The sequence below is a fragment of the Chelonus insularis genome, unplaced genomic scaffold (genome assembly GCF_013357705.1).
Source record: "Chelonus insularis isolate UGA/USDA-ARS -01 unplaced genomic scaffold, ASM1335770v1 contig_406_pilon, whole genome shotgun sequence".
Taxonomy (NCBI): domain Eukaryota; kingdom Metazoa; phylum Arthropoda; class Insecta; order Hymenoptera; family Braconidae; genus Chelonus; species Chelonus insularis.
Window position 1 is genome coordinate 683,003 of NW_023276563.1, and position 18,319 is coordinate 701,321.

An 18,319-nucleotide genomic window follows, 5' to 3' on the forward strand; every position below is an offset into this window, starting at 1 on the left:
CACAAAGATAAAATTTTATTTTTTTATTTTTTTTCACTGCATATAAATACATCTAAAGTTAAATTAGAGATAAAAAAAATTGAAGAATCCATTCAATTTACATATATTAATTTTTTTTGCAAAAAAATAATTATGCTTCAAAGAAATAAAATAGGATTTTTAATTGTCTATTAAGAAACATACTAAAGGAAAATTATTTATTTAAGAAAAAATGTGGTAATTTGAAATACTTTGGAACATCAGATACAATCAAATAAATATTCAATAGATTTTTTCAAATAATTTAATATTATAATGAGATGAAATTGAAATGAAAAAAATTCCTTAAAAAAAAAAAACGAATAAATAAAATTATTGCCTAGGTCAATGTTCACTTTTCTTTTTAAACATGAGCATCAAGTGTATCTTCTTAGAGCTCATGAACGGTAAAATTTAATTTTGTGCACTGTGTTGATTTTCATGAAAAAAATTCTTTTTTCTTAATTAAAAATAAGATAAGATTAACTAATAATACACATTATAGACGACACGCGACTGAAGCCAGTGTCCAATTTATTAGATTATATCCCTGAAAAGTATGGAGGGGCGTGAAGAAAAAAATTGCAAGTCGGCATAGACTGTAGTTTAATTTAATATAGATGCCGGACTCTTGAGCTGACTTTGTGGGCAATCGAGACGGACAGTGTACGACTAGCTGGCCGGATGTTAACAGTTCGTCTGTCGACAGTTAGTCATCACCCGGAAGCATATCAACTAAATATAAGGAAAATTTAATTAACGCTAAAATTCTGTGATTAAACGTCATTTTATTTATAAATATCTCATCAAAAGTGATAGAAGTTGGAAGAATTCTTAAAATTAGTTCCATTATTTTCGTCACTGGTTATTTTGATTATTTTGTAAAATTCATTATCTCAATTAATGCAAGCTTATCGATCGATTGTGAAAGTGATCTTAAAAGCGTGAAAAAAAAATTTTTCATCTCACTGATTATCTGAGGATGACAACGTGCTCACTCATGCCAGTCTCACTGCAGGATATCCTGGTAAAAAGTCATTTCACTTTTTCATTCATATTAAAAATTAAAAATTAATGCCTATCTTTATAAATAAAAAAGAGATAGCTATTGTTGATGATTTTCTTGTTAATTTTTAAAAATACTCGAGTCAGTAAGAAATATATAAGTTTTTTTAACTTACCCTTAACAAGTCAAGAATATAAAGAGTGAAGCGTCACTTCAAGTACTAAGGATAAGTTAGCTTGCGAACAACCGGTTTATCCACTCGGATAAAAAGTGAAGAAGAGGTTGAAGAAATAACGAATAAGAAATAAAGTGCGTCCTTGCTCTTTGCTGAAACAATGTGTATAAAATCTGCACCTGCATTTATCCAAAGTGAAGAGACAAAGAATAGTGATATGAAATTCTTCTTTCTAGAATATAAAAAATTATTTTTTTTACAAATGAATCAAGTTGACTTCAACAACTCTTAAAAAATTCCAACTTTTTTCTTCTGACCCTTCTGAAACAAAGATTTCTTACAAAAATAATTATCGTCATTATTCTCTCTACAATTTAATTTTTTTACACTTAAAAAAACATCAGTTTATTTGATTTACTTTCAATTTCAAACAGAAACATTTCTTTTTATTGAAGCCATGATTATACAATCTAGAAAAAAAAAATTACACAATCATTGTTTGTCTAAGATAAGATGAAAAAAAAATTTAATCAATAAAATTGTCGTTATTGTCTTTAAAACAATAGTCTGACTGTTGTTGTATAGTAAAATGAGAAATATTATTAAAAATCTGATCCACAGGAAATTTTTTATAAACTTTTGTCGACCAAATAAATCTAAATAATAACGATAACTATGAAAAAGATGATAAAAAAAATTCGATTGAAAATTTATAGAGCTTTGAAATTTGCAAAATCGCTGTTTGGATTTCATATCATGGTTACTACTTTAAAAACATAATAAAAAAAAATATTCATAGCTCTCATATTTTTTATATTTCTAAAAAAATTTTTCATCGACATACTTCTCTTCTAATAGAATAAAAAATTAGAATCCCTTTAAATTACATCGGAAAAGCTTTGACAAATTTTTTCAAGGATAGTGTAAGAATTAACAGGAGTCAAACGACAATGTTGCAAATAAAAAATCTACTCATAGAGCTCAATATGGCTTCGTGATTTAAATCATATTAGATACACAAGGAATGCAAATACTCTTCACGTGACTGTACTTCAATAATTGTAATAATAATATATACATAAAATATAGCTTATATCAAATCGTATTCACTCTTTTTTTCTAGTAGTCTAGTAATTCAATTACAATTCTCTAGTTTTCAGTTGTAAGATTTCTTGGTGTATAAAGAAAATATAATATCCGTGAACACATCGATTTAAAATAGAAATAAACAGCAATTAAATAACATAACACACTACATAACAAGCCATATTTCATGGAAAAAACCGATCATTAATTTTTTTTAGATAGATGCAATGATTACTTTAATATGTAATAAGTGTACATATGGAAAATATGTTTATTAATAAGTGAAATTATTGTTTCTAGGAAAATTTTTTACATAATGTAAAATTATTATGGATGATATTATTCACGAATTTTTAATATTGATGAAAAATTGGATGAAATATTTATGAGAATAAATTGAGTCTGTAACATCATTATATGATATCATTCCTGTCTATCGGGGAAGAAAATAAAATCAAAATTTTAATCAAAGCTTTTAATTTTCATTCATTGCATAATCATTATATTGATTCTATTAATTTTCCAATTTTGGTAAATATTAATTGATTTAAAAATTTAAACGTTTTGAATTCGTTGTATGCAATTGGGAATATTTATTTTTTAATAATTTACAAAAATATCATCAACGTAGGTAAACAATGAAAGTTTTTTTGTGATTAATTGCTTTTATAAATTACAAATAAAATAAATTATTCTTGTATCCATGCGACCAATTTTATTGCACATAAATATTAAAAAAAGAATTTTCCTTGACATGTGTGAGATGAAGGGCAGTAATTTTGAAATTTTAAACTGCCCTACATATTTTTCACTTCATAACATCTCTCGAAATATGATATTTAAAATGCTTCAATCTTTATTTTACACAATAAATTTACTTCTATCTTTATTTTTAGCGGAATTTCAACTATCGAAAACATCAATCGTTGCTTTAAAATCAAAGAGAAATATACATCAGTATATAAAAGTCCAGTAGTAAAAGTTATTTTCAGTATGAAAAAATAAATATAAACTTGATCAAGTTCGTTCATGTTAGTTGAATGTATTATGATCAAGATTCATTCATTGAAATAATGATAATAAGAATTTGTAGTAACGTAAAATAATAATAACAGTCTACCAAGAGTTATTTAATATCTGGCCCACGTTCAGAGTTTAAGTTCCTCTCAAATAAGCGCAACAGGGAAGCAAAAGAGTCAACTCGAATTATATTTTCGTTTCTGGCACACAGCTCAAGACCTAAATTATATACTAGATCCATACACTTTTCTACTTTTGCTTCTGGTCATCATATTACGTAGAAAATATGTAAACATTCTAATTAATACCACCTAATGTTTAGTTCTTTTGATTAATTTATTAACAACTATTTTTAATTTTATATAAAACTTTATCTAGATCTTGATTAAATTGAAGAAAAAGTTTTTGCTCACTTTTAATTAACAAACATTTGAGGAAAAATTCCATTTAATATCACTTCAGAATTATTTCACTTTCAACATCTACTTGAGATTCAATTTGTACATTTTAGCGATAACAAAGTGATAATAATAAGAAACTGCCTTTGTACTTTTTATTACTATTGTGGTTGCTGCAAAGTATCGAATTGAATCGAAACCACAAATACTTCGGAGTTTATTTAAATGAAATTAATTTACAAACTTTTTACATTGTATTCTATCTCTTTTGTGCATCATATTTTTTTATTCTTTTTAAATATCGACATGTATTCAACTAATTTTTCATTTAATTAGCAAACAAATTGTAATGTTCAATTTTGTAGAATTTTATTTTAAAATTTAATTACTGTAAAGTTATTTATTTATTAATAATTTTTTGTAAATAAAGGACTAAAAGGAATTTATCGAGTTAATTTAGAACTCTGAATTGTAACCACGATGTATTATTTATCTTTCATTTTCTCTTATAAGATTATTCTAATTATTCTTCTTCAGTAATTCTCTTTAGATTCAATTATGAAATGGGAAAGAGCTCGATTGGAGTTTTTTTTATCTTTGTGGTGGAATAAAACTGTTATGTATAATTAGAAACACTCAACCCAAACAAAAACACTGTTTCTATGTTTTATTTTATCTAATTAGAACGAATTTCATTAATTTATACTAATAATTCTTGCATTAGTTTTATTTTCTAATTGAAAGAAATATTCATAAATTCATTCGAATTCACGCTGGCTAATTAAATAGAATGAAAACATTTCTGTAAAGCTTCAATTCAACTTTTAAAGCCCTTCTGGAACAAAGAGCTTCATTCTTTTTCAGAGCAAAAATTTTTCTATAATTTGTTCTTAAATTTTGATGGTATTTTAAAATTCAGTTTTTAATCATTTTACTCTCATAATTTTTGAACTAAAAAATTTAATCTTTTTGGAACGGAGTTAACGTTCATTTGAAAGGCTTTTCAATTTTTATGTCTGCATTACTATTCAGAAAATCACCTTTTACTTCACTGTGGAGAAAAAATCTTCAACAAAAAAAATTATCTAGTCTTTTGATTCTTTGTAAGTTGCTATATAAAAAAAATGTTCTGGAGAATAAAATGATGCGGAAGATGAACTTCTTGTCTCAGTGTTGAACTGAAGAATCACCGCAAATAAATGTGGAAGATTGCGTAAGTTTGGAATGTAGCACACACGAGAATGCGTGCACATCATCGGTCTCTCTTATACATTCTGTCGTTGGCTGACTTGAATAGGTATCGCGACCACTTAAACGCGCCTCGGACAAAAGATTGTCGAGTCAATCTTTTGCGTAATGAAATTGTGCACACGCAAAATAATCAACAAATACTTTGTTTATTACAATCATTTGTTAGATACTAGTTAACATTTCAGTATCAATTTGGTCAGTGCGTGAGTTACACTTAAGTGATCTATTTCCGGATTTATATATTCAGTTCACTTCTGTATTTTGTGTGTGTGTGTGTGTCACTTTGTCGAAAAATAAACAAAAAAAATGCCTGATAAAAGAGATAAACTTTCCTATAACATGATAAATAGTGTAAGAGATTACGTTGTTGATTTTGAAAAAATAAATATCATTTTTTTCCAATCAAAATTTCGAAATAAATATATTCTTTTAACAACAATAACAAAGGAACAGCCTTGCATTTAAGAAATTAATTTAATCCCAGACGATCTTGGCTTAAATCTTTATGACCTTGCTCGATTTTGGGGGTTTTTTTAATTTTAAAAAGAGATTCGAAAGGTCGAGTGTATTTAAATAAACGACCCAATATCTTTGATCTAATTTAAAGTACCATTAATATTTATTCACACATATTTGATTAACCTTCTTTCTGAAGTTATGATTGTTTTTGTTTGAAGAAAATTTTATATTTTTTCCTGGTAAAAAAAAATTCCCGAAATTATCTTAAAAACAAAAAGATAACTTTAATAATATTTTATAACATAATTATGATAATAATCAACAGCGGAAATCCCTCGTTGTCGAATCAACTTCTGTGAGTGAAGTGGCGTCAAAATTCAAGTCTACGAACACCATGAAGTTTCTCGTCAAGTATTTTGAATCCTTCACCGTCAAATTCACTTCGGTGAGCTTCTTCAAAGATACAAAAACAAAAAGTATCATTTTATTTATGTAGAAAATCCATATTCATGTTAATTATTGATTGTATTTATATAAAATGACACTAGAAACGCATTTGGAATTTTAATGATAACAGTTGAATCGTGTGCAACCGCCTGCGCGCAATCTGCATGAAATAAAGAAGAATAAAGACGTCTTAACTCCGTTTTATTGCGCACTTACTATCACTATTATTATATAGCTTAAAGAATTGCATTTTAATGTATACATTTTAGCAGTCTTATAGATTATTTTATTATTATTATCATTATTATTATATTTTATTTTATTTTAATAAGGAAGAGAATAAAATATTTCTATTGAATGATATAAACATTAATGTATATGTATATAATCTTACTTCCTTTTATTTGATCAATTTTTTGTTGCTATTTTTATGCCTCCTATTTTTCATAAAAGTGTATGAAAGCATCAGCAAACATTAAACTTCCATTTTTCTTCAAATTCTTTGATCCATAAAAATTCCCATGTTGCACTTTTTACGTCGGTGGAGGTGCTTTAAGGAACATTCATGCACGATAGCATTCTAGCAGTATACTTTAAATTGTTGATAAAAAAGAGAAATAAGTTTTAAGATTCGAAAAGCGCATTGTTTACTTTGGGAAAAGTCGGTGTTATTGTTAGAATAAAGTGGGAATGATTTGAATAATTTAATGATTGATAAATAAAATTGTAGTTAACAGTTGCTATTTATGTTGAAGAATTATAAACAATTGAATCTATTTTCTAAGAAGTTAATGTTTTAGAGCACATAGAATCATTTTGTTAAATTTATTCACTTGGTGACATATGAACTCTTAAAAATTTATGAATCATTAACGATAACAACATAAATAATCAAGAATGTAAATGCGATTTAATATTAATAGTACATCAAGTTGATTAGAATGCAGAATTTCATTATTTACATAGGTTCTGGAGTTATAATAAAGCAGAGTTTTGGAGTAAACTATTTATTTTTTATAACTTCATCAAACTTTTTTTTTAAAAATACATTCCTCCACCGTAAATAAATTTCGTAATTATTTCTTCATGTATTTTTTACAATAATAAATCATCTTGTTGTGTAAAATAATTTATTTGAGGAAGTTTTATAGAAAAAAACTTCTTTTTACTTAGGTATAGATAATTAAACATAAAGATTTCTTGCAATTTTCTTTAATAATCATTCTAATTATTTTAATTCTATGAAAAATAAATTTTTAATTGGTAAAAAAAAATGATTTTAATTGTTATTATAATGATTGCTTTACAAAAAAATAGTTTACTGAAAATAAATATGATATTAACGTAGGTTTCCTCACCGTAAACGTGAGCAGGAAAAAGTCAAGAATTAAGAAGAGTGAACTTTAGTTGTAAAGTGTAGTATTAGTAGTATCTTAATAAGATTAAAACTGCAATCTAAAGTTGTAAACATGTTTCTATTAGATTGATTGCAAGTCAGTTGTGCTTCGCGCCACCTAATCCACTTGATTAACGCCCAACGAATTGCGCATTGACGTAGTCGATAATTGACTGATTAATCCAGGGTCCACTTGGCTGCGTCGTTTGCATGTCTAGCCTCTCGTTAGCACAAAGGTCTAGATTGATGTCGTGACAGATTTCTACAGAGAATAATCACGTATATCTTGGTGTGCTTATCGAACACTTAATTATCATGCTATATTTAATTAAGCTAAACAATGATAATCGTGACCTGGCTTGACCCATCATTCATTTTTACATAATCTCATTAATATTTACATCCCTTAAATGCTTCAAAATGGATATTTCTTTTTTTCTCTTGTTACTATTGTTTGTTGTCAAATGATAATAAAAATAAAAATGTTTCGGAAGTTTTCTGCTGGATTCTTTATTATCTTGTGGCCTCGATGGGTGCAATGTTGATAAGAAATCGTGAGTGCCGGGAGTATGCTTTTCCGTAAACTTTCTCAATAAATGTTATCAATTTATGATGTGTGAGAGGTCAGAGATAATGAAATTTTTATTTTTATTTACAAATTTTATAACAATGGTTCTGAAAATTATTAAACTTTTAATGGAATTTAATATTAATAAGATGAAAATAAATAAATTGTAACAAAAAAGAGAATTAAAAAAAAGTACATATATCATAATTTTGAACTGTTTAACTAATATTATTGTGACAAAACACATTTTCGTCACAATTAAATAAAAATTAATAAAATATACTGAGATTGTTGAATAAAAAATAATTCTTTTTTGTTAAAATGAATTATTATAATATATATTCTATTTTATGTGTTTATTTGTAATTTAAAAGTTGAACTATGATAATGTTTTTTTAGTATCAAGTGTTATGAATGTATGAATAAATAATGTTTAAGTAGATAAAAAAGTAACTACTATCAATTTTTATTACTTCAATCATTATATATTTCATTATCATGCAGCTAATAAACCTTTGATCAGTTTCAAATTCGAAATCTCATTACTAGTTATATTTTCATAGAAAAAACCAATTTTATAGTCTTTTATTATCCCTATCATTAGTGCACTGAATCACGTAGAAAATTTTATAACATAATTACTTTTGACAAAGAAGTAAAAAAAAAAAAAACACAAAAGCCTGAACTTTATGAGATAACATGACTCATGCTGTCAGCTCAGTTATTTCTTTTGTCTTTGTTTTAAGCCATTTTTAATTAACGTTTGCTCGTTTTATCCATCAGAAAGGCCTTACGAGAGAAGATTAATTAATGAATAGAGTTTTATTTGAATAAATCAATGTAAAAAATAAAATAGTCATTAATTTTTGAATGTTTTTGTTACAGGTGAGTAGGAGATCCAAAGAACGTGCGGCCATCCACCAAGATAAAGGGAGGGTGAGTCGTAATTTTACGCGTGAAAATACTAGTAGATGCTTTGATCTATTGTTATGTAGAAAAGCATCCGCAAAGTAGAATTTTATTTAATACATTAAAAGAAAGAAAATAGAAAATTTTACGATGATAAAAAGGATAAGATAATGAAGTTAAAAACTGTATTTTTTATCAAAAGATACAGTCTCATAGTATTTTTTTTTTATCCTTTTTGTTCATTCGTTAAAAAAACTTTGACCTATTTAATAATTTTTTCAAATTTTCATCAAGTTCGTTGGTTTATAAATTTTTAGAGAACATCTTTTTTACTTTTATTACACTCGTAGGTCAATTAAAGTTTTTTAAAAGCATGAAGTTGCGTTTCTCTTTCAAAGGAATGTCTCATTTGACACTGAAAAATATAAGTTTCGATCAGAAATATTAAATATTCAGTCATTCATCGCATGACTTTCTCACTTTTAAGAGGAAATGAGAAATAAATGTCAATCTAAGCTTTTAATATTTAAAAAAAAAAGTTGTTTTTATTTTTAATCAGATGTTTCCGGTCTTATTAACATAATCAAAAATTCTGAAAGAAATTCTAATAAATCTTTTACGACAAATTAATATTAATCTCTATCTTGTCATAAATTGATTAAAATTCATTTTATTATTACACTAAATTAATTATAAGAAAAAAATATAATTTTTATTTAATAGACAACAATTTTAGTTTCATTTTTATCAATGATTATAAAATAGTTAAATTATTTAAGTAATTTTTCATGATGTGTAATGATTTCACATTAATATACAATTAGGAATAATTTTAATTAATATTCATTGACATTTGTTTCTCAACACTTTTTCAAGAAAAAAAAGTTAACTAATAACGATAATGATATAGTAGTAGAGAAAAAAATAAAATTTCCAATTTAACGACACACCTCAACAATTTTTATCCGCGATTTTTCTTGAATTTACTCGTTAGAAAGTTCTAATGTAAGTGAGAATACATGGATAAGAGTCGATGAATCACAAATGAAACAATGCTTTACGATCTATACAGTTGCATTATAATAGAATACACATTAGTCTTAAGTTCTCTGTTACAAATGAGGCGTAGGAGGTACGGATTTACAGATTTAACGTCATGTTCTACTTGCAACTAATCATTACTTCACGTTATCTTTCCTTTCTCTCATCTTATCTTTCTCTTTTAATCATCACGAAAGATAATCATACACATTATTTACATAAAAAAAATTCCATTTTCATTTTATTCGATAAAATATAGTACAGTTGATGCAATTTACAGTTTATTATTTTTGATAAGAGGATAATTACGAAAAAATTATTAATAGATATCTAATTAAGGTGACTATCTCTGATAATTAGTCACGTGGGTGTGTAAGAAGAGCAACTTTGAGTATTGACTTTACACATATCATCTCATTCACGTGTATGTTGCTTACTAACACTCTTGGTCCATTCACAAGCAGTGACTTTTAAGCGGTACTACTTTATAAGAGTGTTGTATATATCTGTGCGTTTGTGCCACCTGGTTAAAGCAGTGACGCGCGGATGTCAGAGACTCCCATTTATTGCGTCATAATTTTCATTCATATTATCTCTTGTCTATGTAATCTTATGCATTGCATTTTGCATGAGTCATCGCGCGACGTATCCTCTTAGTATATAAGACTTCATCACCTTTAATATAAACCTGGCATACATCTACTGATGACGAATGTAATTAGTAGTCGCGAGAGTAAACATCATTGGATTCATTCGCGGATTCATCGGTTTTCAAAATTGCATCCATTTTTCACAGAAATCATTTTGCATTACTCATACCGGAATTAAAGTTTTCTGGGGATTATTTTTTGTGATTCATAAACAATAAAAATTTTAAAGTAATAAACTTTATTAAAGTTTGTTCTTCCTTTTTTTCTCTTAGGAATAATTATTGTGAATTTAATTTACAACGTTTATTTTATTTTTAAAGAAATGATTCAGTATAATATTTTTAATGTCTTCAATTTTTTATTCCATGATGTTGACATCTAAATTAGATACACCTTATTCAGCTGCGACTGTAAAGTAAATTTTAAATTGACATACACTTCAAAAAGCATAAAATTTTTTTTATAAAAACATACGGAAGTAAGGATAAAAATAAATTAACTTCCACGGAAATTTTGAACAAATAAAATATTTATTTTCTACCGGAAAAATAAAATATAATCCACCGAGATTTTTTTTTTAAATGTTAAATTTAATCTTTGTAACAAGTTTTTAAATATTTATTTAACTTTTATGCTAAATTTTATGCACCAAAATGATGCTTTTAGATTCTTTTGATTTATTTACAAATGGCATAAAATTAAAAAAATAGCTTTTTTACATAAAAAAGAGTTCTGAAAGTTTTTTCGCATAAATTGACATATTAAACTTTTCGTTCTGACCTTTTTATGCATCAAAAATAACAAAGTTAATTAATTAAAAAAAAAGATATATACGATATTGCGGTAACTGGAGCTTCAAGTGTGACTGATGTACACAAAAAAAATGAATTCTCGTAACAAATTACCCTAAATCCAATTTCTATAAATAAAAATAATCGATGTATTTAAAACAATCGGCTTAATAATGATTCAAAATTATAACTCAAGGTTGTTATCATTAGGTAAATATTATTTTTATCGTACGATTACTTGGAATATGTTATTAATTAATTCTGATAATTGGTAAATCTATACTTGAAGTAAATTTATACTAGAAACAGTAGAAGATTAATCGGAAGATAATCAAATTAAATTTTTTATCTTACAACATTGACAGAAGATTTTCTTAATTAATGTGCATAGCTTTAATTAGAATGTAGTTAATAATGATAAAATCATCAAGTATGATTCAAGTATTTAATATTACTGTTATTTAATTGCATATAATTACTAAATTTATGTCAGGATTTTTTAAGAAAAGACATTTTTTTCTCAAAAATAAACAATTATATTCCATTTACTTTTAAATAAATAGAAGGTTAATTACGCAATAAATAATTTTAAATTATGTATTTTTTGTTTATGGGTAATGAATTTTTTTTTCTTTAATTATCTTAGAACGTGTTAACGAGTATTAATAATAATAATAAAATTAGCAAAAGATATGTGTGGTAGTTGAAGATATAGATCAGTAGAAAGTGATTCAAAATAATTAACTTTAACGACGACTTTGAGTAAAATGACTGCTATATTCTCTATCAAATTATCGCATGACGCATGAAGACGCGGATGGATAAATTTAATGAAGATTGAAATGAGTGAAAGCCATGACAGTTATAACAATAATTTTCCTTTTTGCTGGCTTTCCAGTTTAAAGTTGAGTAAAAGATAGCGGTTTTTTAAGATCCATAAACACACATCCGTATTTGCTAAAAAATTTATAACCGTACCTCTTTCATCTTCTTTTTCTTTAGTTTATTTTTCCGAATTCTTTTACAACAACATCTGACTCTGACACACATTTTCCAGAATTTTTTCCTCAAACATTGTTTAAATGATTGTGTCTTTCATGGCAATTTATTGTGTCTGGATTATTTTTCAAGAAAATTAAATTTATCACTTAACAAAGATTATATAAATCTAAATAGGTAGAAAGTATTACTCTGTAGACTAGTGTTTTCGCAATTTTTCCAGAATTCAGTTTTATTACTTCAGAGTAGGATAAATCTTTATGATCCAAAAAGATCGAACATTTTTTGCGTATAAATCTAGTGAGAAAATAGATAACCATTACTCTCGAAGTTAGGATAATGCAGTGCAAAAAAAAAAAGAACGCAAATGGGTTTTTATCAACGCAGAGTGTGAGTCAGAAAGTACAGAGTCATAGAATACCGTTCGAACATGGCAATTCATGGCCGACGAGTCATGGTTCACATTTCCTGTAATCTCTTCCGTTCAGTCATTCAATTACTAATAGCCATCCCATTTTATTATGCTCATGAAACCGAATTTTTTTTTGTAAGCCGATAAAGACAAGAGTAATTCAATTAAAGACGAAAGTAAAACACTGACTTTGTTATACAAAAAATCATTTGACAGTTTTTTAGATAATTTTTATGAGTTACAACAAATTAAGTAAGACTCAATAATGACTAAAAGGAAAAAAATATTATATTACGATTAGAAATATAATAATAGAAATTTTTATCAACAATAAAGGCAATTATTTTATTTCATTTTTTTACTTTATACTTATGAAAGGAAATTACATAAAAATATGATGACAATAAAATTAAAACAATCTTAGGATTAATAACAATAATTAAAAAAACAATTAAAAATTTTTTCATCAATTCCATGGGGTTAAATTAAATAACTGACCCGGTAGTGATTATTTTTAACTAATTTAGTAGGTAAAATACATGTAATGATACATCATACGTGCCTATTGGTGTAGTCCTGAGATTGATAAGTCGCGACGACGATGTTAGAGAGGCTTTGACCTCGTAGACTCGCCCACATGTCGCTTACAAAATGAAAGTAATAAGAGGAACGTAACAAGAATTAAAAGTACTATGTATATATTACTATTGTTTAATTAAATAACATTATGATATAATCATCGCTGATGTTATCATAATTAAGTATAGTTGATATCATCATAATCATGAAAAATGATACAAAAAATTCCTGGAAGCCACAAGAAAACACATTCGATTCCTTAGATGATTCAATTGGATTACCACTGCAAATATTCCTTGGAAGTGATGCAGATAAATTAGCAATCGACGAAGCAAAAGATTCAATTAGTCGCATCAACTTTTTCTTCTTGGATTTCAAAGGCAAATCAACTTACACAGAATTATATCGTGTCATTTACAATAATTTAAGTCCTTAATCGCATTATGAATAACCAAATTATTGATACTATGAGTTAAAAATATCATTTTAATAATTAAATAAATATCATGTTAATCTACATATTATACCAATGTTATTAAAAGCATCAAAATCGACTTAATGTAGCTATAAAAGTCTCAATGATAATTCACTTTTAATATTAAACAAAATTTTGGTAATAAATTTCAGTCCTTGACAGTCTTTTATCAATAATTATAATACCAATGGCTCATTCAGTTCTTATCATATTTTTTGCCTGATTATTATTTGATTTTTTATATAAAAATAATTGGTATGAATGTTTTTAGAGAATTTTTATTCATTATCAAAAGTTATTGAATTTTATTTATTGTTAATCCAATTATTATTATCAATGATAAATATGAAACGAATATTTTATTATACTTCACAACAAATATTTAGCCGAATAAATTAAAATAATTATTCAATCAATTAATTTAAATAATTAAATCAATTTATTTTGATTATAATAATAATTTACTCCAAAAGGCATTTATACTCTGGGAATCAAAGAATGTTAATTATTTATCAACGAAATATTAATCTGATTAAATTTTAAGAATTCATAGCAACAATTATCAATTCATCCTAGACTCAGTAGTGCTATTGAACGATAATTAGCAAAATTAATTCAATACGAGCGAGGTCTTCTTTTCAATTTACCACATAAAATCAATCATAATTAATTAACGGTAACAATAGCTTAAGTTGGAATGCAAATGAATTTAAACTATCAAAGAATCGATATAGAATAAGTTAACGTTAGCAAGTAAGTACAGTACACAAAGTAGTAACTCTAGTTATTCTTTTGTTATTTGCGAGGTCTAATTTTCTCTTAGTTTCTTGGAAAGTCAATAATATCATTTCGCTATTTTAACGATCTCGTAAATTTTTTAACCGAATGTACTATACCGAGTGCTGTATCGATATGTAAAACCTCTTGTTTACAAAATTAAAATGAAAAGAATAATAAAGAATGGAAAAAACAATTGTGAAGCATTCGTGCATGGATACTGCCACTTAAACTCATTACAATAATGACGGCATGAGGTTTACATTGAGAGGTAAAACCACGTGTACCCCCATGACAACAAAGATGGAGATTGTGTTGAAGCACTTGTGCAGCTGTTGCACGCGTGGTTGATACAAAGGGGGCTACAACGTATATAGCATCTCTTTTTCTTATTTATATTTCACAAACGCACGTCTAACATCGTAGGTAGTCCTCACGGACAAAAAGCGTATATTCAGAAAAGGAGTAAGAGGAAAAGAAGGATCTTGAGAGAGACGTAGAGATGAAGAGGGCGCTGTGGATTGCGAGGGAAGGGAGAAACGTGCGATTCCACTCAGTTTCAAAGTGACTGCCAGTGAAAAGCAGTCGTCAGTCAGTCAGGCACAGCGAGGCGATAGTGCGCCTTCGGCTGTTAGTCCACATGTCGCGTCTCTTGATTTCAATATTATTTACTTCTTCTACATTTGCCTTATTCTTTCGTGAAATATTCATTGAAAAATTCAAATGTCGAGTAACGAAAATGTCAGTATTGTCAACCTGAACACGTGCTGCCTTATAGTGGAGAGTAGCCTGAGTTAGAGGTTATACTGAATTTATCGAAAACACTGCCAAATTCACTGCCAGAAAGAAGAAGGTTATTGAGTCAGTTGTAGACGTGTTGTGTAAGAAGTTCGTCTAGTAGTAAACTCAGAAGCGTTATAGTAGAAAATAAATAACCTTAGTGAGTTTAGTGACGTTTATATTTGATATATTTTTATACCATTATTTATAATTGTCGATATACGAACGAAAATAAAATTTCGTTGACAAAATGCCGAGCCAAACAACGACAATTTTGCTCAAGTGTTCCATGGTGGACGTGCCTGCACTCAACCACGTGAAGCTCAAGTCTCTTTATAATGTGAGTAATCATTATCACTCAAATATCGAATAATTTTTTTTCAAACAACGTCTATATTACTAAGAATTATTATCGATGAATCATTGAGCCTTATTTCGATCTGGAGTGTCCACCAAGGAATCAACAAGTTTTTGAAACATTTTTCCTAACCTATCATACCTTTATTTGTTACATCAAGAAAGATGGTCTTCTCTATAAGTTATCCATTCTTTCTCTAATCTTGTAACAAAAAAAGTAAATATTTCATTCAATTATTATTCTTTTGTTTTTACTTATTAATTACTTCTCCATGACTTTGCCGTTATTAAGTCTAATAATGCGCACAATAAAATCAACTCTCAAGACTTTTCTTTCTTGATTTTTAATAAATGAGAAAAACTACCTGTAGATTACTATGTTCTTATTTCAATTAATATTATAAATATGACAGCAGAATAGTCATAAAAACTGAGAGAATTGAAATCTTTGTCTCTCTGAACACTTGACTATTGGTCCATTGTTGGTAGTTAGTTGGCAAAGTAAAATTGACAGACGAACAATGGATTCACTTGGACGTGCACTCAAGCTTCTGTTGCATCGTTAAACTATCGTCAAAGAGAAAGATAGAAAGAATCTAAATACAAGTCGTCAGAGCGTTAACCTACTGCTCATTCTTCAATGCGTATGAGGCCGTTGAACGAGGGTGGTGAGAACAAAAAAAAATAATAATTGACAGTGACGGGTGTTATGTTAAATTTTCTTACTGCCCTCATTCATTTTATCTGACTCCTCAATTTTCTTTCATGTCATACAAAAAGTTTATTTACATCATAAATTTCAACCATTTACTCCATAATTTCATTTAAATATCATGATAATAAAATTATTCAAATAATTATACTTCCAAATCTATTTTATAGATCGTTTTAGCTTGAGTGGATGATCCTGTTTGCTCTTAATACTAAAATATTACCCAATTAATTACGATTAATAGATTATAAATGTTTCCTGAGCTATAGAATATACATTTACTCATTTCACGTTATTATCATTCAATAGATCTTTATTATTATGTGTTTATAAACAGAGAAACAGATGAAAGACCATAGAGGTTTTTCATATGAATTAATTTTGGGAATTAAATTTAGAGTGAATGTCTGAGTGTAATTGCATAATTATAGGAATTCGAATACATGATTTAATACTATATCAAATAATCGATTGGATGATCAATAAGAAAAAAGAAAATTCTTCTGAAGGACGATCGTGAAACAGTCAACAGTAGAGTGGCAACACCATTCTAGTTGAAAGTGAGTGTTTATAAATACACAATACTAAAAGTATTATCTCCACTTCGTTTTGAGTTTTTTTCTTATCTCCAGTGCTTTACACTAAATAGCTAAATTATCACACATATACCTACTGAAACATAAATATTTCTTTTTTTTTCTTTTAAATACAATTCTACAAGAGGTCATTCCGGTTCGGAAATTCTTCGAATTTTTATAAGTCTCCTTTATCCATACATATCTATCTGTATGTTATATCCTTGGTTTTATAGAGTTGATGCTTCATAAAAATCACTATAAAAACACCACATTGTGACAAGTCAATTGAATTTAATAGAACAGAGCCAGCAAACCTTTTAGGGAAGTGAATATAAACAATTAAAATTCTTGTCTAATGTTTTCCGTTTGATTTCCATTGTTCTTCAGCTCTTTCAATGCTTCCATGCAGAGTAGTCTTTCTGGCCTGAATATTCGACTGCAATCAAATGACCTCTTATGCCCGGCCTAAAGTGACCAGGTCGTCAGTGCCCGTGGCCGTGAAAGTTCCAGCTTGCTCTTCAAGTCTCATGTCTCTACTTGCTTACCGTTTTTTCTCCAAGATGCGAGAAGTATCTGAATATGTGCAAAGTGGATTGGTAAATACCACTAAGTCTTCCTTCAGGCCTTACATTTTACCAACCTAATCATACCCATAGCTATATCATTCCAGAAAATTCTACCTAAATCTATCTTATCTATTCATCCGATTTACAATGCAAAATTAGTCGATATTTTCCCTACTATATATTCCACTTTTTGCATCACTCTTCTCCGAAGTGTTCTCGGTTTTAGGAAATCCTTGAATAATGTCTGCAAACATTGGAAATATTAGAATATTTTTTTGGAGCTAATAAAATTATTTCGAGAAACTGATTGTGAAGTGTTATTTATCTTTTTAACTCCGAAAAATTTGAATTGAGTGGAGATACTTTTTTTTAAAATTTAAAATGATATTTATGGTGTTTATGTTAGCTTTCAAGACTAATAAATAAAGGAGTATGATCTGGAAAACATTGGTTTTCTATTTTCAAGTCTGAGAAAAATCATTCAAGTATCTTTTTTTACCATAAAATTGAATCTCAGCTTTCTTTCAGAGGTACTTTTACGGCTTAATGTCAACCCACACTCGACTCTATCCATGACGAGCCCATTTCGTCGCACCCTAACACCACTCAAAGACCCCCACAAGGGTCGCCGTCGCAATTTTTCTTGTCTCTTGCCTCTCTTCTTTTTCTATTCTACTTCTTCGTATAGTGCTCTTCTCGAATAACTCGACCCCGTTGTAGAGTCAACCATGACTTTGTCCCTGATGGTTTCTGACGTAAATATCCTTCGACTCATATAGTAATTATCGTTTGTCTCTTAGATTAACGATCTTAGTTTCTTAATCAAGTGCTCAGGTTTTGATTACTTTCCCAACTAATAGATAACTATT

The 18,319-nt window shown here is 27.6% G+C and overlaps 1 protein-coding gene across 1 annotated transcript in view; it reads left to right on the forward strand.

The window, feature by feature from the left end:
• Positions 1-18,319, forward strand: part of LOC118069282 (cyclin-dependent kinase 13-like) — a 97,093-nt gene that overhangs the window by 53,321 nt on the left and 25,453 nt on the right. Inside the window, 1 exon segment of the mRNA XM_035087269.1 lies at positions 8,710-8,760. Coding sequence (XP_034943160.1) covers positions 8,710-8,760 — 51 coding nt within the window.